General features: G+C 33.6%; 3 protein-coding genes across 3 annotated transcripts; all 3 read left to right on the top strand.

Annotated features, from left to right (window-relative positions):
* The first annotated feature begins 2,736 nt into the window (after window positions 1-2,736).
* On the top strand, window positions 2,737-4,298 carry LOC133205651 (glutathione S-transferase theta-1-like). The gene is made up of 4 exons (XM_061341497.1): window positions 2,737-2,861; window positions 3,375-3,462; window positions 3,636-3,789; window positions 3,894-4,298. Exons 1-4 carry the CDS (start codon window positions 2,750-2,752, stop codon window positions 4,230-4,232), a joined length of 693 nt encoding a protein of 230 aa, XP_061197481.1. The 5' UTR covers window positions 2,737-2,749; the 3' UTR covers window positions 4,233-4,298.
* A 5,862-nt stretch (window positions 4,299-10,160) lies between these two features.
* Window positions 10,161-13,011, top strand: LOC133205652 (glutathione S-transferase theta-1-like). The gene is made up of 4 exons (XM_061341498.1): window positions 10,161-10,272; window positions 12,109-12,196; window positions 12,427-12,580; window positions 12,673-13,011. The coding sequence occupies exons 1-4, from the start codon at window positions 10,161-10,163 to the stop codon at window positions 13,009-13,011; spliced, it is 693 nt and encodes a 230-aa protein (XP_061197482.1).
* Window positions 13,012-18,050: 5,039 nt separating this feature from the next.
* Window positions 18,051-21,051, top strand: LOC133171606 (uncharacterized). The gene is made up of 3 exons (XM_061306394.1): window positions 18,051-18,386; window positions 20,132-20,284; window positions 20,803-21,051. Exons 1-3 carry the CDS (start codon window positions 18,344-18,346, stop codon window positions 20,994-20,996), a joined length of 390 nt encoding a protein of 129 aa, XP_061162378.1. The 5' UTR covers window positions 18,051-18,343; the 3' UTR covers window positions 20,997-21,051.
* Window positions 21,052-23,447: the final 2,396 nt, after the last annotated feature.

Here is a 23,447-nt window from a genome sequence, read left to right as displayed (position 1 = left end):
TAAAAATGGCTGAAAATATGTAGTCGCTGTGTAAAATTATCCTTCCAAGTTGCACAGACTGCACTACATTTAATAACGAAGAAACATGCCATATATTTTTAACTGATTGATAAGCGAGAGCTAATTTATCATTTTGAAAAGTTTGAAAATCTTGTGACAAAGACTTTTCCGACATAGGTTCTACCTTAAGGGAGTCAGCCAGAGAAAAAAAATTGGGGTGGGAGATAGGTTCTAACTTCTTTCATAACTAAATATTCATACATTACCATATTACCCTGATTTGACTATACTGCAACAAAAAGTGTTTGGGCCAACAAGCCTTTCAATGAACACAGTAAAAGGTTTTGTTTGGGAAAAAAGTGGGGGTAGGGGCAGCACCCCCCCCCCCGGAAACTACGTACCTGTATCTGACTTAGAGTGATGTACAGTAAAACTAAACTTTGTAAACTATTCAGACATGCAAAATCGTCTCATGATAAAGTTTTTTTTAAATTGGGAAATAATAAGAATATTGCATATTGCCTGAATTTTAGTTTTGGTTTTTGTTTTTTTGTTTTTTTGTTTTTGTTTTTTGTTTTTTGTTTTGTTTTTTTTTTTTGCTTGCTGCTGTTTTAAATTTCATAAGAATTATTTTTGATATCGTTAACTTAATATGTACTTTTGATATTATATAACTTGTGAATTGTAATTTGTGAAACCAGATGAGTATGCACTAACATTCTAAGGGTTAAATTATCGTAAACCACTCTATTTACTACAAGTGACTTTTAAAAAAGAATAGTGTACTTTACAAGACTGCATGAATATTTTTTTAAAACATCATATATATATATATATATATATATATATATATATATATATATATATATATATATATATATATATATATATATATATATATATATATATATATATACACGAGGGGTTATCAAAAAGTTGGTGGACCGATGCGATAAAATTAATACTATGTAGTCTATGCCTACAAAATTTATAAGGAACATAAAACAACAAAAGTTTAAGAAATGTTGAAAATTTTAGCTTGATATGTTGATAATTTGCCAAATTATTCTAAAATAAAAAAGACATTATATGATCACCCGGCGCTGACGTTATTTAGATTCAACGTCATGTGTTTCTCAATGTCTGCTCTCTCTACCTCATACACTTATCTTGATAAAATTACCTGGAGTTAAGTAAGGACTTAAGCCCGTCTTCTTTATATGACTTTACATGCCATTAGCAGCTGCTTGCAATTCGTATAATATTGTAAATGGATCATACATAGGGAAAGATCCTCACTTGATTATGCCAGAATACTTCGCTTGTTGGAGTTCAATTTCTTCCACACATGATCAACGTCACTTTTCGACGTGACTGACTTTTGACACCTTGACTACAAATCGACACTATCTGTGCATCTTCCATCTCTCTGAATCTTTCTGGGCATTTAAAATTAAGTACTCTGAATCCATTTTATTTTTCTGTAGCCCCTTTAAACATTCCTTAGGTCTATACCAGTTTTTCCAGGAGCGAAACTTTATAGAATGTTGGGAAAAGACCCCCCCCCCCTTTTGACGTCATTTCAATCCCTTAATTTTTTGGACACTCCATATAAAATTCACGATAAAATTTCATAGAACTTACAGAAAGGGGTAAAAATTGCAAATTTTACGGAACAATTGTGTCGTACCGCATGTCTGAATTAACGGGATTTTTTGATGACAAATGCTCATTTATCAAAAAATAAAATTTATGATTTATATGTTTATTCTATAGATAGAAAAGGTGATGCTTACTAAATGTGTAAAAATTCATTCATGTACCTAAGGCGGTTTTAATTTTATGGCGCCAGTCCAACTTTTTGATAACCCCTCGTAAATGAAACTCAGAAATATATATCATATAAAAATGGAGACAAAGAAGTTTTGTACACCAGCTGGAATCAATTATTTTATTAGATATGTTATTGGAATCGTATTTGTGTACATGATATATCTGAAATTGTAATACATGCCAACTCACTCTCTCTCTCTCTCTCTCTCTCTCTCAAAATCCACAGTCTGTAAAAATGTTTAAGTTTGAAAAATTGTATAACAGATTGTGTACTAAATAAAGAATTTAAACAAAATGTTTTCCTGCCTATTTCTTTCCTGAATGGAACCGACAAAAAACTTCATCTTAGATGAAGCAGGCCCAAAACAGCACTGAAAGGGTAATTTATAGAAGTATGATACATGTAGAATTTATTAAAATGTAATTTATTCTGTAAACTGACTATACTTTTTTTGGTTTAAATTTCAAACTTTGCTTTGGAATAAGAGATAATACAATTTACTATATATATATATATATATATATATATATATATATATATATATATATATATATATATATATATATATATATATATATATATATATATATATATATATATATATATATATATATATATATATATATCGATTTTCAACAACAAAAAATAACAAGTCAGTAAAGACAGAAAGGCATTTTGTCTGACTCCTTAAGATCATTAATCTGAAGAATTCTTGACCTTTGGGTTTGCCTTGCTTTTCAGATACTTAAACCTTTGCCGTGAGGTGCCATACGTTTTGTTTTAATTACATTCAACTTACGAAACTTCAGACATACAATAACACATAAAGATAGGTAAAATCATCAATATTTACATTACAGGACTGATATCCTATACTTCTTATAACACAGTAAATAGGGTGGGTTAGCAGTGAAGATGCCTCTAAAACTCTATTATGATCTGGGATCCCAGCCTTCCAGGGCTGTGTACATGTTTTTAAAACTCAACAATATTCCATTTGAAGAAGTGTTTGTTTCCATTGGAGCAGGTAAGAGTTCTATTTAAATTGCTAAAAATTATGTCCATTTACTGGTCTAATCGTCCTACATTTTCACCGCCCGTTAAATGTACGATGGGTTGTTTAGAGATTAAAACTATTAAATTGTGAATCAGTTGTGCCCGGATGATGCAAGTATTTCGAGATTTAACTTAGGTTGGATATGTATAAAACGTCAAAATGACTTGTTGCAACTGTGACTAGTAAACATTAATTTCTAGGAGTACGTCAATTACACATATACATTTACTGCGTTGATTCAGAGAATTAAGCTCAGATTTCGGTCATTTTACCAAACAAAATGGACATTTTAACTAAATAAATTCAAAGGAAAAATATTTGCTTGGAGAAACTCTCATTTGAAAAGATTTTTTTTTTGAAAATTGAATAACATGATGATATCATAAAAATAGTGTTATAATTGCAAGTAAATTTACTTGTACTAGTATATCATACAAAGACAATGCATTGAGAAATAATCAATTTAATTATGTTTTTTCTTAGGTGAACACAGACAAGAAGAATTTACGAAAGTCAATCCTTTCCAGCGTGTTCCCGTCATAGATGATAATGGATTTATACTTACAGAGAGGTAAATAAGGTATTTTATCATTGAAAATTATCTAAAGGGCATGCATATGCATCAAAATTTATGTTGCTCTCGTATGGGACTTTGAACATTTAATAAGAATTTGCAGTGCAAACTTATTCAATATTTTGTTTGTTAATTATACTGAATGCATGAATACGTTCAATTTCTTGTAGTGTTGCGATACTGAAATATCTGGCAAAAAAGTATGATGCACCCAGTCATTGGTATCCAGAAAATGATGTGGCAAGGGTTGCCAGGATTGATGAATACATGAACTGGCAACATTTGAACACAAGACAACTATGTGCCATGCTTTTTCAAAACTTGGTAAGAACTGCATTAAAGTGTAAATTTAAATACAAATATTTATTTAAAAAAAAAGAAAAAAGTAGAAACCATTCATTTGATTTTTTTTATTTTAAAATTTGCAGCTTTTGATTCCAAGAATGAAACGTAAACCAATAGATTGGAATAAGGTAAATTTTTATCGTAAAAAAGTAGTCGAGGTGATCAAGCATTTGGACGAGTATTTTCTTAGAGACCATTTATTTCTCTGTGGAAATGAAATCACGTTGGCGGATCTTCTTGGTGTTTGTGAGGTGGTGCAGCTCTACCCAGTGTGTGAGGAAGGATTATATGAAAGCAACCCGAAAGTAAAGGCATGGGTGGATCGAGTCAAAAAAAGACTGGGGCCTGTGTTTGATGAGGCTCACGAGGCTATATTTGGGATGAGGAGCATGTTCGACAAAAATATGAATTCCAAGATGTGATTTTTAACTGTAAAATGTTAAACATGTTAAATTAAATTGGAAAAATAAATGGATGTACTAAAAATATTTTGGTTTTTTTTTCTTCACGAAATTAAGAATTACATGTATATCTTTAAAAGTAGTTGTTAATTGTCTCTTGACCGTGATACTCTTTAGGCTTTGACACATGTAACATAAAGTCACTGTGATTACTTTTTGAAATATTGTATGAAATTATTTTAAAATCCATTCCTTTGTGATTAACAAGGTGGTGTAGTTCTGTCCAGTTTGTTATGAGTGATTATTTGAAAACAACCCGAAAATAAAGATTTAAATGGATGTTTGATGATACCATGTTCAATAAATAATGAAATGTTCCATAAAGATATGAATTCCAAGATGTGACTAGCTATACTGTAAAAAAAAAAAATTCCATTGAAAGTTTTAAGTAAAACATAACAATGAAAAAGTTCTTTTCCAAGAAATTGTGAATCATATTTTTAAGAGAAGTAAATTGTTACATGATGTCTCAAAACCACAACACGGTTTTTTATGATATATGAACATGTAACAGAGGATGTCATCATGAGAACATGATTAACTTTGGAAAGTTAAACACGAATTTACATTAGATCCAAGTGTTTTCTCTGATATCTAAGATCTTTTAACATTAGCCGTCAAAAATTACATTGACAATTCATAGTTTTTCTTGACATTGGGCCTTTTTAAGCAAATACATGTACATTCAAAGGATTAATTTGATTTTTTGTATATTTTTTGATACATTCATTTATTTAGTTGTCTTAATTACGTCATTTGGTTTTTAAAAAGCTTTGTACTCTTCTGCGTTTTCTCTGTAAGGCTGTGAGCATTATTAAAAATCTGCTTTGAATAAGAATTCTAAGGGAAACTAGGAAATGTCCATTACTAGTTGCTGCATATACTGTACGTACGCTGTACAGCATTTTGCATTGAAGCAAAATCTTCACTGTAAATTATGCTTGTACATCTCTCAAAAGCTGTGTTTTACAAAGCTTTGTTTGAAAACTGTGAGGATAGACATTGTACCAGACGTAGTCTACAAATATCAAAGAGGATTAAGCATGCTTTTCATAAATGGGGGATTGTACCTGACGCTTCAATGTAAATTGTAAATTTCCTACTTAACCTTATTCGACTCATATAGGGAAAATGATTAAACGGAAGGACAACAAATATTGGATTTGCTGGTGGTTTACTTCCGGGAGTGACAAACCTATGACACTGACAAGGAACCTCTCACTTTTCTGAAAGCTACATTTTCCATTTTATTCCAGACTCATTGGCCGAAAGCAAAGTATACGATGTTCTAACATTTCAATTCACTAAAATATAGCCTCAATGAAATATAATTGATTGATTGATTGTATGTTGTTTACGTCGAATTCGAGAATTTTTCACTCATATAGAGACCATTTACCGGTGAAGAGCTTCGAATTTAGACTCCGCACTCAGGGCCATTGAGCAGTGAGGGATCTTTTTCGTGCCAGCACCTACTGCGACACGGGACCTCGGTTTATACGGTCTCATCCGAAGGACCGGTCTCCACGTCCGACAGTGGGATTCGAACCCGCGACGTAAGGATCAACTCCTTACTCCGCGACCTTAGAGCGAACGCTCTAACCACTTCGCCACGCAGGCGACGGTTCTTTATCGTGCCAATACCTACTGTGACACAGGACCTCGGTTTTTAAGGTCCAAAGCACCTTTTAACATTTACATTTATTTCCTCGTATCGAAGATTCTGGGGTATATAGTTTTTGCCCAGTCCGTCCGTCTGTCTGTTTATCTGCAAAAACTTTAACATTGCCCATAACTTTTGATTGGTTGGAGCTATGGCTTTCATATTTAACATGTGTATTCCTTGTGACAAGACCTTTCTTTGGGTATCATCATATTTGACCTTTTGACCTTGTCCTTGGAGTTTGACCCAGTTTTACAAAATTTTACCCAACTTTAACCTTGGCCATAACTTTTGAACAGTTGCAAGGGCTTTCATACTTCACATGTGTAATCCTTGTGACAAGACCTTCCTTTGGATACCAACAACTTTGACCCTTTGACCTAGGAGTTTGACCTACATTTGAAAAACTTTAACCTTGGCCATAACTTTTGAACGGTTGGTGCTAGGGCTTTCATACTTCTCATATGTAATTCTTGTGACAAGACCTTCCTTTGGATGTCAACAACTTTGACCTTGACCTTGGAGTATGACCTACTTTAGGAAAACTTTTAACCTTGGACATAACTTTTGAACGGTTGGTGCTACGGCTTTCATACTTCACATATGTAATCCTTGTGACAAGACCTTACTTTGGATACCAACAACTTTGACCTTTTGACCTTGACCTAGGAGTTTGACCTACTTTTGATAACTTTTAAACTTGGCCATATCTTTTGAACGGTTGGTGCTAGGACTTTCATATTTCACATGTGTATTTCTTGTGAGAAGGCCTCTCCTTGGGCACCATTAATTTTGACCATTTGACCTTGACCTTAATGTTTGACGTACGATTGAAATTTTTTTTTATCTTTTCCATATCTTTTAAATGGTTGCTGCTAGGGCTTTCATATTTCAGAGGTATATTCCTCGGGACAAGAACTTACTTTGGGTACCAACATATTTGATTTGCATTTGAGAATGTTTTACCTTCGCTATAAGTTGCCATACGGGGGCATCAGTGTTTCACAAACACATCTTGTACTTCTAGTTCCAGGCGCCTCGCGAAGGAACAGTCACTGCCTATGATTACGTCTTAGGTTTGACGCGGCTCGGCGAACGAGAATCCAACCCGTACCTCCCGATCATGAAGTTAACAATAAATTTTGAAGATAACGAACAGTATTCAGGCTCAAAAGCTCATTGGATCAATACATATTGGGAGCAGAGCAAACACAAACCTTTAAAAACATCAGAGAGGGATCATGCAGTTGCCATTGAGGAGTAAACATCCCCTGTCGACTGGTCACACCTGCCGTGTCATAATCGGGAAAACGGAAAAATCCGTAGACAATTTCGTGTGGAAATAATGGCCTAACAATTTGCATGAAAAACGTCAGCCAACATTCGACTTAACGATAGGTTGTATTTGATAAGAAGGTCATTGTATCGATCATAGAATTTGCGAAATTTGACGTTAATTGGGACTGGTGATATCCTTGTATTACTAATCATTAACTTACATGCCAATAGCTTGCCTCATTTTAGAAATTGTTCTTATTTATCATAAAGTTTTGTTGTTAGGTTGCCTCTGATGTCTTTCTCTAGTAAAATATCCAGATATGAAGCAGTTGTGTCAGACTCTGTGGTGTTCGTTATGTCGAGTTCAATCGGATATATGGAATCAACGTAGGAATGAAAATGAATATTGTTAAATGATAAAACGTCGTCGTATATCTAAATGTCGAATTGAAGGCCACAGCAAGAGACTTCTCCTTTTCATGTAGAAGTTTTTGAATAAATTCTAGATCTGCTTCTCATGAATACAAAAATATGTCTGCTAATAACGAGGTGCAATTAGTACCCATGGAAATTCCAACAGATTGTTGGAAGACATCACCTTCAAAAACTACATACTAAATTAATACTTTGGTTTCTCTCTCTTTCTAGTTACGAATTCCAGTTTTTCATCCCAAGTCATTGATTATATCAGTATATACTTTGACAGATTGTCTTTTAGATGGGATCAAGGTTTTACACTGGAGAACATAATAAAGTCTGCCGAATTCATATTCACCCATTCTTATGCTGTAAACATATATCATAGCATCTCTAAAAAAACCAACTTAAAACCATTTTTTATGACCGTAAAGTGCATGTTAGCTAACGAAGCATATTTCTTATTGAGTGATAAAAGTTTTGTGATAAAAGATACATGTATATAGATTACATGTATGATGCAATGCCAAGTAAGGTCATCTGATTTTCACGTCAATAGAAATACCGGTATGTCTCCAGTGGAGTAATGATGTAGATAATGTTACATCATCCGATGGGAAGTTTTTAGTACATGAATTAGTCTAAAAATCAAACGTGACAAGAGGAACAACTCATTTTTCTACAAGACTTTCTTAAAAAAAATTTTCAAGGCTGAACTTTTAAAATTACTTTGATACGTTGTATCTGCTGAAAAGAGAGAGACAGAGAGAAAGAGAGAGAGACCTTACTCTTTTATCCATGTTTTGCTTTGTTTTCTTGTTAGCCATGGCCATCCAAATTGTAATTTTACCTTTTGGATAAATATAAAAACATAGGTAAAAAATAACTGTCTGGATTTGGGGGGGGGGGGGTTAAGAGGGTATATTGAGTATATTCTTTGCAGCACAAGGTTATTCGCATAAACGACGAAAGGAGCTTTTAAATGAATTACCATAATCTCCTATATATATATTTGATAAACAACATGGCTGTAGGAACCGGGGGGGCACAGGGGGGGGCATGCCCCCCCCCAATAATTTTGCCGATATAAGGAATACTATAGAAAACATAAAAACAAAAAAACAAAAACAAAAAAAACAAAAAAAATTATACACTGTAATAAAATTAAAAAAAAAATTATAAATAAAAACAAATCTTCCAAACCCGAAAATACTATTTCAGGGGGATGGGTGGCGGGTTGAACCTTTTTCTTTACTTTTTGGTACACTTTTTAAAAAAAAAAACTGGAATTTGCCAGTGTTTGACCTTGCAGCAAAAAAAGGCTTGTGGGTGGATCTAAGTGAAGATTTACTATAGACTATTCTATGCGGGCCTGGATTATAAGGGTTGCATGTGTAATGGATAATTTCTTTAATATAACCAGTAGAACTCCTTAGATATGATTAAAATGACAGATTTACGAGCCGACTCTGCTGTATAAATATTCATTGGTTTCAACCCAGAAAAAGAGAATTTCTGAATTTTTACCACTGATTGCAAATATCACTAAAGTCAAACATGTTTATTACAAGTTCAGGGAGCTCGTGTTTGAATTGTTTTATTTTATCCCTTCCTATTTCATAATAAGTCTTTTTTTTTAATCTTCCAATTAAATAATATTCTGTTTAAAAAATTATGTACACATAAGTAAGATCAATCATTGGTGTTTGCTAACTAATCACATTTTAATTTGTTTTGTTCGGTAACGGTTCAATTTTGAAGGATATCAGTACTGAGACAGACTGATATTACACTTAATATCAGACTGCTCACTAATATCTGACTGCCACAGGTAAAATTTAGACTGCAAGAACAAAGGGGTGACATCACAGCAATGTTTTAACAAACGGGAAGACTTCAGCTTCTCCATCCTCTGCTTCCCTTATTTATATTTTAATATTCAATCACCCTGCATATGACGTTTATGTCTTCTAACTGATTCGATACACAAGAGCATCAATTTTTAAATCGAGGCAATCTACCGACAAATAGGTTGATGTTACAAGGATTTCAACAACTCCATTTAGTTTTTCGCAAATTCTATACGGTCGTTATAATGTCCTTGTTTGTAAATACAACCTATCGTTGGGTAGTATTTTGCCTGATATATTTCATACCATTCGTAAGGTCATTGATTTTATACTAAATTTTACTACGGAGTTCTCCATATACCTGATCAATACATAAGGTTCATGGCGGATGTGACCTAATTTTACTACGGAGTACTCCATATACCTGATCAATACCTAGGGTTCATGGCGGATGTGACCGGTCAAAATGGAATGCTTACTCCTCCTAGGCACCCGATCCCACCTCTGGTGTTCCAGGGGTCCGTGTTTTTGTCCTGTTCGTGATTCCTTTTGTTTACTAGATTTATGAGATTGTTCACTGTTCGTTATCTTCACCTTACATTATATGTCATCAATGTTTACTAATGACGTGAACGTATACAGTCTCGAGATTATAGGAGGTTGCAATACACTGTAGAAAATATGACCCTTAAAGTCTACATAGACTTATTCTCACAGCCTTCTAGGGCTTTATACATGTTTTTGAAACTGAACAACATTCCTTTTGAAGAAGTTAATGTTTCACTTCTCAAAGGTAAGAGATTTCATTGTGCAAGTAATTTATATGGCAGTCAATCATTTCCATTCACTGCTACGATTGGGCTATATCTTTACATCACACAGTTAATCTATAGTAGGCTATAATCGTCAGATAAGTTATGAAATATCAACATATAATTTAGTATCTGTTATCCTTTGAATTTTTCTTACTGTGATAGGTTTAATTTTTTTCAAGGTATGAAGAGAGCCACGAATTCATGTCCATCACGAAATGTAAAATTTCAGATACATAACTACTCAACGTTTTCTCAACCACGAAATCAGATCTCCTCGAACCACATTTTTTTCTTCGAATCTCGAAAATTTGACCCCACGAAAATAAGTGATTTCACAGTATTCCATAAATCTTATGCTGTGCACTAAGCGTAAAGCCAATATAATAAACAAGTTGTCTGTACTGAAGTATATGAAGGTATATATTATAATGATTTTCGAAGTTCAGTTTTCTGAATTTTAGAAATTTCGACTTAGCAATGCTCACGACCCATATAGAGGCCTTCAACCAAATGCCTTCGTTATCCGCAACTACGATTACTTGAAATAACTTCTTAAAAATAAAATACAGCTTTTTCGGGGTTGGAGGTTGTGGGTAACTTTGAACCCAATATAAATATTAAGTAAGAAAATATTTATCTCTTGGTCCTATTTATCTTGCAATTATTCTCACCAGGCAATTCATCCGTAGAACAACTCCTCAGAGTTTTGTATTCCCTAAATCAACTCCTCAGATCTTTTTAATCACTGTATTACTTATACCTGTGAGATCTACCTTTGGCTCAACAATTCATCCCTAGATCAGCTCAGATATTCCACACACTTTATTATTTAACCCTATGATGTCTACCTTTGGAAACAAAAGAATCATAGGAATCCAAACATTATGTGTTACCAAACATTAAGAGACAGTTTGAATCTTTTAAAAATTCTAAATTCAAAGAATTACTTTGGCTAAGAGCTTAGGTATACTGTATTAATGTGTATTGAAGTAAACATGTAATAATAGTAAATCAAGAAGCAGAATAAGAAAATATCAAATGAATGGTTGCTGTTGTGAACAGAGAGAAGAATATATAATTATAAGGACTAACATAAAAAATGACCGATTTTTACACGTCTGGTTTTTCGTGTCCGAGTAACATTTTGCATACTGTGGGGTATAAGACCATCAAATTTTGTTAGTTGATGCATCTAGGGGGAAGATGTGTCGGGACTCAAAAGTACAATGTAGGTGACAGATCTCATTTGAAATTTATGGCTGTGTATGATTAAACTATGTTTAAATCATATCTTGCACACTTTGAGGCCTAGGACCATTAAACCTCGTTAGTTGAAGCATTTTGGGGAGAGCAGCAACTCAAAAGTAGGTCTCGGTGACGTGATTTTGGAATTTCCTTGCTATTCACAGTAGGGCTAAAGTTTAATGTTACAAAAGTAGGTCACTGTGACCCCATTTTATATTCTGTAGCCTGTAGGTATATATCCATAATCATATCCGGTTCAGATCTCTCACACTATGAAGCTTAGGACCATCAAATCATGAATTTTGTTTGAAGTTTTTTTTTATTTCATTCAATAGATAACAGAAAAAAAATTCATTCGAATTTTCCTGTGCATTAGAGATAATTTCAGATTTGTTTATCTAAAAGTAACTTTCTTTTAATTTTTTTTTTTTTTTTTTTTTTTTTTTTTTTTTTTTGCAAATGAGGGGTCACAGCTTGTGACAATGAGTATCATATATAGATGTAGTTCCAAGTGTTATCATGTATATACCTCCTGCACTTCATTACTATTGTAGTACACTTTCTTACAGGTGAACATAGACGGGAAGAGTTTAAAAAGATTAATCCTTTTCAGCGAGTACCAATCATCGACGATAATGGCTTTATTCTTACAGAAAGGTATTTCTACCTAATTTATTATCATTATGTATTTTTATGGAACAAAATAAATTCAGTTTATTGGAATATGCAAGATTTTTTTTGGGAATTCTTCGTCTTTGGTATGTAATTTTACAAGAAACAAAACAATATTCAAGCATTTGCAGATCCTGAGGTGCTCTTTTGAATTACTGTTAATTAATTTTATAGAATCAAAAAAATTATTTTAAAACTGAAATCCATTACCCTAGTGTCTCCATACTGAAGTATCTAGCGAAGAAATATAATGCACCCAGTCATTGGTATCCAGAAAATGATGTGGCAACGGTTGCCAGGATTGATGAGTATATGAACTGGCAACATCTGAACACTAGGCAGAACAGTGCCCAACTATTTTTCAACTTGGTATGCATTTCATTGGATTTTTGCACTAAAAATGTACAACTGGATACAATTAGTTTGACTTTTTTGCCTTACTTTACTTTTAAACTTTGTAGATGATGCTTCCAAAAATGACGCGCAAACCTATAGACTGGGACCAAGTGAAAATTCTTCGTAAAAAAGTTGTTGAGGTGGTGAAGCATTTAGATGAATATTTTCTGATGGATCATTTGTACCTTTGTGGAAACGAAATCACCTTGGCGGATCTTCTTGGAGTTTGCGAACTAGTGCAGCTGTATCCAGTTTGTGAAGAGGGGATTTATGAAAGCAACCCGAAAGTGAAAGCATGGATGGATCGTGTTAAAACGAGGCTAGGGCAATTGTTCAATCAAGCGCATGAACCTTTATTTAGAATGAGGGCTAGATTTGACAGAAATATTAATTCCAAATTGTAAACTTAAAACAATGATGAATAATATAAATAACATTTCTTCCATTTAAATGATGTTGATTATTAGTCTTAGAGAACAAAATGGCACCCTGATATTTTATGTTTATTAGTGCTGTATGTGCTGCAATACGGAAGCCGGTTGGTGCCAGGTAGAAAAAATATTTTATCTGGCGGCCGCCAGAAAATTATTTGGCGGCCGCCAGATAAAATTATTTTTCTTCCTGGCACCTACCGGCTTCCGTACTGCAATGACTTTAAATACGTTTTATATCCGATGTAGTTACTATAAGAAATATCTTCTTTTTTGGCATTACGAATAAAATCTTTCTCACTCGAAAAGACTAAATTTAACTGAGTCTTTATCTTTAGGATGTTCTCATCCAGGTAGCTGGCTCATGTACTACTATGTATACATAAATTTTGGACTACCTGATCCTACCTTTGGAATTTCCAGAGTCCGTGTTTTATGCCTTGTTCACAGATTTGTATTGTAGATTTTTTCTGAGATCGATCACTGTTCGTTATCTTCACCTTTTTCATTAGTAAAGAAAAAAACTCCACAAGTTCCAGCTATAATGCTTTGCAATTCCCTATACTTCTTTTCCAGGAGGAAAATTGGTCAAAGATAACGCAGCCCTAAAGGGAAACAATTTGATAATATTTCATTTTTATGTGATTTTCAACATGTTCAACTGATTAATAAACAAGAAAACCATATACGGGAATTCTGACTTATATCTTAAACTGATACATATGGTCCTTGCATGGCACACTGAATCCTAACTAAGATGGCGCTGAACTCAGTTCTGATGCATCAGATAAACTCTAGTAAAAACGAGCTTAAACCTTTGTTGTCAAGAAAAAAAAAGTGTTCATTATGATGAAGCAGAACTACTTGTGTCTGAATTTGTTCCTATTATTTATGTTATTTACACAACACTACATCTTTACTTTTGTGTTTAGAATATAACGTACCAAAGGATGGCTCTCTGGTGTTTAGACTGATTTCCTATCTCAGAGCACCACATACATGTAACAAAATTTCTGTGGTTGGAAATTTTTAATTTGGATGCTGAATGGTAGCACGCAGAATTCTGCATTTTTCCCTGTATCGAAAATATGAAAGAATGTGTGACATTTTTCCTGCCAGAGAGAGAGAGAGAGAGAGAGAGAGAGAGAGAGAGAGTAGATAAAAATTCTACCGTTAGTTAACGTACGTTATACGGTGTTACATGTTTCAATTGAACATTTTTAGTAGACATTCTTGTTTATTAATTGGCTCCTTGACCGACTGACCTCAAATTTTTGCTCACAGAAAACAACATGAATGATCATATATGATTTATTTGTTTTATTGACTAGATGTATAAGTTCAGGTGTGTCTCTGCTCATGTTATGCACATTGTCTTGTTTACCAAAGACAAGGCATACAATTTTTTTTCTTCGCATGTTGATGTATTTTGGCCATTTCGGAAAGCTCTAGGGATCAAACAAGATGAAAGCTTACAATTTCTGTTTACTCTGTGTCTTTCTTATTGCTACATCTGTAATTAACTCTCAAGGTGAGTTTCCCCCTCTTTATGTATTAATTGTTTATAAAGTGAAGTCTAACAGAAAAAGTGCTGAAAATTTTATGATAATAAATTGTTCAGGTGCAAAATGAATATGTTTTCTGTCTTGAAATAGCATTTATATGACGTCTATTTTGATTGTCAAGTATGACATTTTAGTATTTACTGCCATTAAGTGATATCACCTTTTCAATTGGTGATATCACCTATTTGATTTGAATTAAAACGTATGGGTGTTTTAAATTGTCTCAGACTACAACACAGGAGAAAAGAGCAGCTCGAATTCACTTAGGGTCAATCCAAATCTAGTTTTACATATGTAAAATCAGCGACATATATACTTAGTATATATATATATATATATATATATATATATATATATATATATATATATATATATATATATATATATATATATATATATATATATATATATATATATATATATATATATATAAAGTCCCTGGTAAAATTGGGTTGTGCTCTATGGGCCCTTTTTTTGTGTACATACATGTAATATATGAACAGTGCCCCTCTCCCGTGCCAAATCTAATCAATCAATGCCAAAATAGTACATGTAGAAAGTGTGGCTCGAATGAAGTTTTTAAAAGTTTTTTTTACAATCTTTTTTTTAAAACAGTTTGTTTATGAGTAACAAATTCAGTATCATCATTTTTGAATCAATGCTAAGAATATAAAATTGTTCTTTGAAAGCCTTTGACTTTGCATTGAAACTAGATTGTCTTGAAGAAGGCCCCATTCATTATTTGATGTTATAAGAATGCAAATATTGTTGATATCACTCATTCGAATGATTGATATCACCAATTCAAAACGAATGGGTGATATCATCAATTCGAATAGGTGATATCACCTATACAAATGCTGGTATCATCAATTCGAATAGGTGATATCACCTATACAAATGCTGGTATTTTAGCGGTTTTATAGTAGCCCGCTAAAATTTTAATCGCTAAATTTGCACAATTGTGTATAAGTACGGAATATAAGTAAAATAACTTAACTTTGATCAGTCTTTTATTAAACATTATCTCTCATCTGGTATTTCATCTTACGCATATTAAACGTACATGAAAACTCATCTAGAACATCCTCCCTTTTGTAACTTTATGGAAACTGTGTCCGCCAAAAATATTATTGGCATACCTTTGAGCAAGCAAAACACTAAAATCTACATATGCTAAAGAAGCCTGCTATACGGTATAAAGGTACAGACTTGGGGAGAATGCAAAAAGAAGGCTGGTTTGATATGGAAAATTTGACATAATGTGTCTTTTAGAGGCAACAAAGACTGTACAAACAATTTTACAAATTTCTATTTTTTAAAAATTGGTTGTAACTGTAATGTCTGTTTAATCTTTAGGACAATTCCAACAGAACTGGGGCTTTGGGTGGACGAATGCTTTCCTTTGTCGATGTTTCCGGTCATTTGAACTGCGGATGGATGTGGCTTACGGATGTCCATTGGGTTTTATTTACAGTGGAAGCTGTTTTTCAGCGGGAAACTTCAGGGCAACACGATGTTGTGCAAGAGACTTTTTGACTTACATACGATATCTTAATTCCTGATTTGAAGTATTAAATGAAGTTGAAGTGTGATTATTTAGTCTGATCCAAAAATAAACATATATATGTTTTCAAAGAATTTGCAATGTACATTTTTATGCATGTAGCTTAAAGTTTGATTAATTAAATTTACAAATTTCTGTAGAGAAGACTACCTACTGCCAAAAATCGAAACACTGAAATTTCTTCCAGAATTTAATTACCTAAATACTAGAAAATCGAGTCACCCCCTTCACCCTCCGAGCACACCTTTCAGGGGGGTGGGGGCGCCCCCTCCTCTAAATTCTTCGAATTCAATATATAAATAGTGGTTTCCTCTTTGCACAGAAATGATTTATCGGATAGAGAGGTGTAAATAAAAGGCTTTATTTTTTATTCTTGCAAGGTAGGAGCTTCTGGGGGCTAGACTCACAGGTTTTGACTGCGAAGACTTCAAAAGGTTCGTAATATTATTGATTCCCATCGTTATGACGACAAGAAATTGTACAAAAAAAAAATATATGACAACAAATGGTAAAAAAATGTCAACTTGAAAGACTTCATTTCTGCCCTACAAAAATCTCTAGAATTCAGGAGTTTATTGGGGAGGGGTGGGATGGGGGCTTGACTTCTAGACTCCTAGTAAAGGCTTGGATTCAGAAGACTATAAAGTGTTCGTAGTTTAATTAATTTTCATAATCAAGACGACAAGAAATAATATTAAGAAATATTTACTTAGAAGACTTCATTTTTATCCTACGTAATTTCTAGATTCCAGGAGCTACCGCAGATTCAACCATTAGGCCAACTGGGGATCTTAAGGCGGCCTCCCAGACGCCATGCCTAATCAACTTTCTCTTACGCTTCAACTTCGAATCCTGGATCCGCCCCATCTTGGCATTATAAACTTTATGAGTGGGAGTTATCCCTCTTACTACTCATATGACATAGAACCATAAATCAGTATTTAAAATTATTTTCGGAATTAGACAAATATTTATTAAAAACGATTTAGGTAGGGGAAAATTCAGGACTTATAAGATTTATGTATAGTTTACTGAATCCTACATAATCCTACATATAGACAGAACACGTAGTGGTGCATAGGGGTGGGGTGGGGTGAAAGAGCCAGAAGAAATATTTGACAACTTACGTGAAAAATCTTTGACACGAAAAAAAGGGAAAAAAGTCTAAACTCAAAAATCGTATCCCTCGGGGTGGGGATGAGGTGGAGGTGGAAGGGTTCTTTTCTGAGCCTTAATTAAATTACTAAACAAGGGGGGGGGTGGTGTCGATTCCAACTTTTTCCAATAACAAATTTTATTAATACAACTATAAAAGGGAGAAAAAGTGGTGTAGGGGGGGGGGGGGGCAAACCCTGATGTACGTGTCTGATACAGAAGAGGCAAGGCATGCAGTCACACTCAGTACTATTGAATTTTTCTCTCGATTAATTGAATCTTATTGAATACGAAAAATCTTTCAATAGTCATATAGCTAGTTTACATCTCAAATTATAATTATCATTATAATTTTCATTATTAATGAACAATTTGTCTGAGCACATATTGGAAACGTTTACTCTAAGACTTAAAATTGGAAACATTTACTCTAAGACTTATTGCGATGTCAAAACATTTTATATCTTTTTTAAAATTCGTAATTGTTGTTTAAACACTAATGTATTCCAAGTATTTCATTATCAAATTGCCTAAAATAAAGTTCTTCAATTATCAGTTTTTCCCTATAGGACTTTCCCCTTAAATTTCCCTCCGAATCAGAGAAGTCCTCTTCGTGTTTCTAAATTCCATTGCGTTTTTCTAAGTCAAGCTGAACACTTGGCATATTGAATACGTTATTCCTGATTGATTTTATCAGGAACTAGTCTTTATCCAAACCCGAGTATTAATAACATGTATATTACTTTACTGGTGTCCATTACATGCTGGGCTCGTCGTACCAGTGAAGAATCAAAATACTTATTTATTTAAATCGTTCAGGTCCAGTTGACTTATTATCGCATTCAGAGCTCGGGGTTAAAAACACCATGAAAGGCGAAATAATGGAATTTTTATATTTTCATTGTCTGTGACCAGTTTTCATTCGTGAACATTATTAATGCACAAAGTGTCCACGGACATGAACACATGATTCACTTATTACAGTTAAATTTTGAGATATGATGACTACCATTTGGATATGTACTTGCAGCTTATCCTAATCCTTGCAGCGTTAATAGAAGGTAAATGTTTAAGACGATTTTTAATCTGATTTGGTGTTAAAATGAAATGAATGTATTATGTGAAATGTCGATTAATTGGTGATAAGCGAATGATAGGATTAGCTGTTTCCTCTACTGTTTTTGTTTTCAATTGTAAACTGTAATGTATGTGAATTAAAAGAAAATGTTGACAAAATAAGCAATGAGGATTATGATGGATGTATATTAATACTAATATATTTTGAGGTATATTTCCTGTCCAAAAGAATATTTTGCTTTTTGTTTGTTTGTTTGTTTTAGCCTGTAAGCTGAAAATTAAAGATAGACATATCCTGGTACCTTGTTCCCATTTCGCCTTGTACCTTTCAGCCATGTAGTATCGGGGGCGGGGTTGGGTGGGATGGGGGCCCCCCTCAAACCTCACTTTTTTTCTAAACGTAATCTTTCACTGTTAATTTAGCATGAAAATGTTCATTGGAAGACGGTAACATTAAAATTTTCCCTACCCAACTTTTTTTTGCAGTATGATTAAAATCTTCCCATGTTACCGAATTCCAAATTTTTCTCGTTGAAAAAAATGGACACCCCTCCCCTTCTCACGAAATAGGTTTTTTTTATAGCTTGGACAATTTTCACGAAATAGTTTTTTTTTCTACTTTGGACAATTTTCCCGGGGGGGGGGGGGGGGGGCTGTCAGAAAGAGAAGATTTTTTCATTTTTAAAAGTTCCCCTTCCCCTTAAAAACGATGATATGTGTCTTTTTTAACTCATTTTATCCTGCATTCTTCAGCTAAGGTGATATGAAATACAGGACATCTTTCTCAGACACAATGTGCATATATATTTGTTCACTCCCGTAAAACAACAGCTGAGCACTAACAGCGGGTACTTCATACCCAATCAAGCAATATGTGATGTAACCCGAACGTTATTCAATATCGACAAACAAATGTCCACATCCCTTTATTTACTGATAAACGAGTTTGTTCAACATGAAAGAAATCGTATGAAATTTTACACCGCGGGTGATGCTGTTCACGGGTGAGGATACTATACCAGTATCGCATTTTGGAGATTAAATCCAATAATCGATTATGTATTTTGAGAGTACGAAGAAATTTTGAAAAAGAATGATGAATACACTTAAACAAAAATCAGGCCTTTACCTTCCATATAAATCTTCACTTTTCAAGATATTTTTATCAAACTTTATACAAAGTTACATTTTCGTGGAAGCAATAAAATTCTGTTATGATTTTCTTACCTTTACCTTGCTTATGACTTTGATCTTTCCATGACCTTGAACATAGGCGTCGGAAGCAAATTGAAAGTGGGGTGGCTAATTGAAAGGGGGAGGGGGCTAAACCAATTTAACGGAAAAACTTAAGCCTCAATTTTCAATGCCTATATTATGTCTATCTTTGAAAAAAAAAAAGTGGGGGGCTAAGCCCCCCCCCCCCCCGGTTCCGACACCTATGATGAATTTTTAGTTTTGAAGTTTATCAAATCAAACATCATATACTAAGATTCATACTGGTGAGAGCAATTCAGTTGTATCATTTTCATACCTAGACCTTTCTCCTGACACTTTATTTAGCTTTTAGACAACAGATGGAATGAAACAATCTCAGAACAAAGAAGGAAAGTACATTTCTTTTCATGTTGCAATACAGTTATGCCTTGGGCGAGGTATTCATGTCCTATGGGCATATTTCTAATTGTATTATTTGCTCAGATACAGCATTGATATTTTGCATATTTTGTAGGGGAGGCTTATTTATGCTACGAGTGCACGTCCCTAGACGATGGTTGGTGCACCGAGCACTTTGTGGGCAAAGACATGTCTTCATTCTCTCATCATGTTGTCAACTGTACTGGGGATTGCATGAAAATGATCGTCCGCGTCACGAGCGATAAGTGTGAGTATAATAAAACAGAATAATGTACTTAAGATGATCAATCTAGAATTTAAAGGATTTTACTGTACATAAATTTACCTTGTCAGATTGGTGCTTGACACTGTGTAGGGACGAGACTGATAGACCCCCCCCCCCCTTCATATTCCCAAGGCTTTTTACTTATTTTTTTAGATAAATCATATTTGTGTGGCAAATTTACAAAGTATTCCAATTGAAAATTTAAAAAAAAAAGTTAAAGCAAATCATATAAAGATTTTCAAATGGAATGCATGTATGTACTTTGTAAATATGTATATATATAGCTCTGGGGTATGGTACGTTGGGGAGATGAGAAGTCTCCAAGCACCTGTGCCTTATCATTACAGAAATTGAATTACATGCATGAATGACTCATATTTTTTTTCTACTTGTAATGCCTACTTCATTCCTGTATGATATTGAAAACATTTTATTGTATAAAAACTGAAAGCTACACGAAAAAATGATACACTTTTAAAATATTATCGCCATATTTTCAGATTTCTACGTCAGAACGTGTGACGTCAGCAAGGGCTTCTCCAATGCGTGTTCGGTTGGCAGTTATGTTTTGGGAATTCCCACAAGCACAGTGTGCGTTTGTTCGGGAAATCACTGTAATGCTGCTGCCATTTTCTACAGCAATTCTGTTGTTTATTTTGTTTCACTTACTTTTTTCCTCCTTGTTTACTTATAGATGATTTTTTTTCTTCAACTCATGATTTACATTTGTTAATAAAGTTAAGAATATTTGTTTTGTTGAAACTTGTCAGAAATGTGTCAATGTTTATAATGTTTCACTTGTTATTCAATCAAGGAAAGTTCTTGTTAAAAAGAATTACAATGTCGATTATTTACTTTCATTGTAAAGAAATTTCACCATCTTTTACATTTCCCGATTTTTTTTTTTTTTTTTTTTTTTTATACATTTCCCGATTGCTTATATACCAACATTACACAAACATTAAATACTTATATATAATAAAGTACCTTATCCAATTCTTTTATTCTGCATTTTCAATGTAGGTTAAACAAAATATAAATGCAGCTGCAATCATAGAAATAATAAGTCATTGTGTAAATCTACATGGTCACTCACAGCGTTGTTTATTTAATGAATTTTGATCATGTAGAAAAAAATCACTAAGCTAAGTACTTGGTCATTTATTGTAACTATTCTGGTTAACTTATTTAATCCTTAAACAGTATAAAAGATTAAAAATAATTTTTTTTCTTCCGAAATTCAAATGTTTATTTGCTTAAATACGTGCTCTCTCACTAAAGAAGTGATCTGTTAAACAACTTTATGTTTGACCAAGCCACATTATTTGGTGAAAGTGAGAAAATGTAACTTTACACTTCAAAATAAATTTTGAAAAGTTTTGAAATGTACTGAGAAGTTTTATTAGCGTCAGGTTTTTTGGAAACATTTTCAAGAGTATTACTTTTTAAACAAAATTTTACTAATCAGATTTCCACTGAAAAATTTATTGGAAAGAAAGCAATGTAATCTGTGTGGGAGATAAGAAAATGTATCTTGAACCGAACCATCTACTTTGGAACTACGTTACTAAGCAAGTGCTAAGAAGGAAGGATAACTCTTATCAGTTATACAGATAGTAAAACCATAAAAAGTTACTTCCCTTTTCTTGTGAATGCCATGAGCCTCAACCTAGGAACCGGGGACACGGGGGGAGCACCCCCCCCCCTCCTTCAATGCCGATATATATAGTATACTATAGGAAACATAGCTACTTTATGTTTGTGCCCCATAAATAATAACGTTTGATGCCCTTTTATATTATTTATTTTTTGGCTTATGGATCAAGAAAGTTTTACTTGATACTGCCCACCCCTCCCCCCAACTGTAAATATTTAGTTTTGCCCCCCATCCCACCCCGAAATTGCTTCTACGATGAGGATTCAAATAATTTATTATGTACAATGGTTTAAATGGGATCTGCATGAGGGGAAATGGGACTCGATCGAAGAAATCATAAAGACTGAAATGTGTAAATTAATTCAAAATTTCATGTGAATAGAGAATATTCTCTAATACTTGGGGGAAGGGGTGTAAAAATAAAAGAATTTCAGTTCCAGGGCTGTTTTCCGGAATCCTTATGACATCGAGGTAAAAAAAATTGTGATTTCAAAAATTTCTCAAATTCTAAATTTAAAAAATAATACGTTGCAGTAAAGTACATATAAATGACAAACGATATATTCTAAATAAACACACACTCCTCCGATTTTCAGTGCCAGCTGTAGTCAGTAAATTGGACTGAATTGACTTTTGGACTCCTCCCTTGGAAAAGTGTTAATGACATATTCACGTTGACATCGTTTATATAATTGGGAAATATCATTGAATGGTACTGAAAAAGAGGTTATTTTGATATTCAAGTCAATTCCGATTGAAAATAAATCATTTTTTTTTACCTTAACTACACACACACACACACCATACGAGAGAGAGAGAGGGGGCATTATTAAATATATTGATAAACTTAAGTTCAACATGCTTTCATTATGACTGTCGTAACAATTACACGAGGACGTACAGATCGAGGTCCACATACAAGTACGCAAAGCCCATGCGGGTACAACTTATAACAATTAAATATCACCACAACTCCCTTATCCTCAGTTTCATAAAATTTTCACTCGATCTGCTGAGTGTTTTTACAAAGGAGTTCTACCCTTCTTATTCAATAATAGCTGTAACCAAATTAAAGTCGACAATCTGAAAATTGTGCAATTAAAGTTTTGGCTTGACGTTCAGAATCTGCCTCTTGAGAAAAATGAACTAGACATGAACAGTTTTAATGAGGTATTCACCCCACTTCTTCTCTTGTTTCCGTTCATTATCCCCCAAAAAACAACAGAGATGTGTTCAAAGTCTTCAATACACTGTTGAGACATTAATGAATGATTAACGTATGTATTGTAATTTTAAGTGTTTATCAAAGGAAAAAGATTCTGGTACATTTTTTTTTCAGAAACCTTTCTTTCTCTTGGGGTTAAAAATAACTTGCTACAAACCCCAAATGTCACCCATAAAGAAGACTGGCTCCTTGGCGTGTTAGCAGGAAAGAGCTCTTATAATGCGATTAGGCAACATCCTGGGTAAATACTAAAGCATCTATAG

This window comes from Saccostrea echinata, unplaced genomic scaffold, assembly GCF_033153115.1.
Source record: "Saccostrea echinata isolate AGI-Se365-2 ecotype Australia unplaced genomic scaffold, CSIRO_AGI_Sech_v1 ptg000054l, whole genome shotgun sequence".
Classification (NCBI taxonomy): Eukaryota; Metazoa; Mollusca; class Bivalvia; order Ostreida; family Ostreidae; genus Saccostrea; species Saccostrea echinata.
The sequence above is the reverse complement of the archived record's forward strand: the minus strand, read 5'-3'. Positions and strand labels throughout refer to the sequence as shown.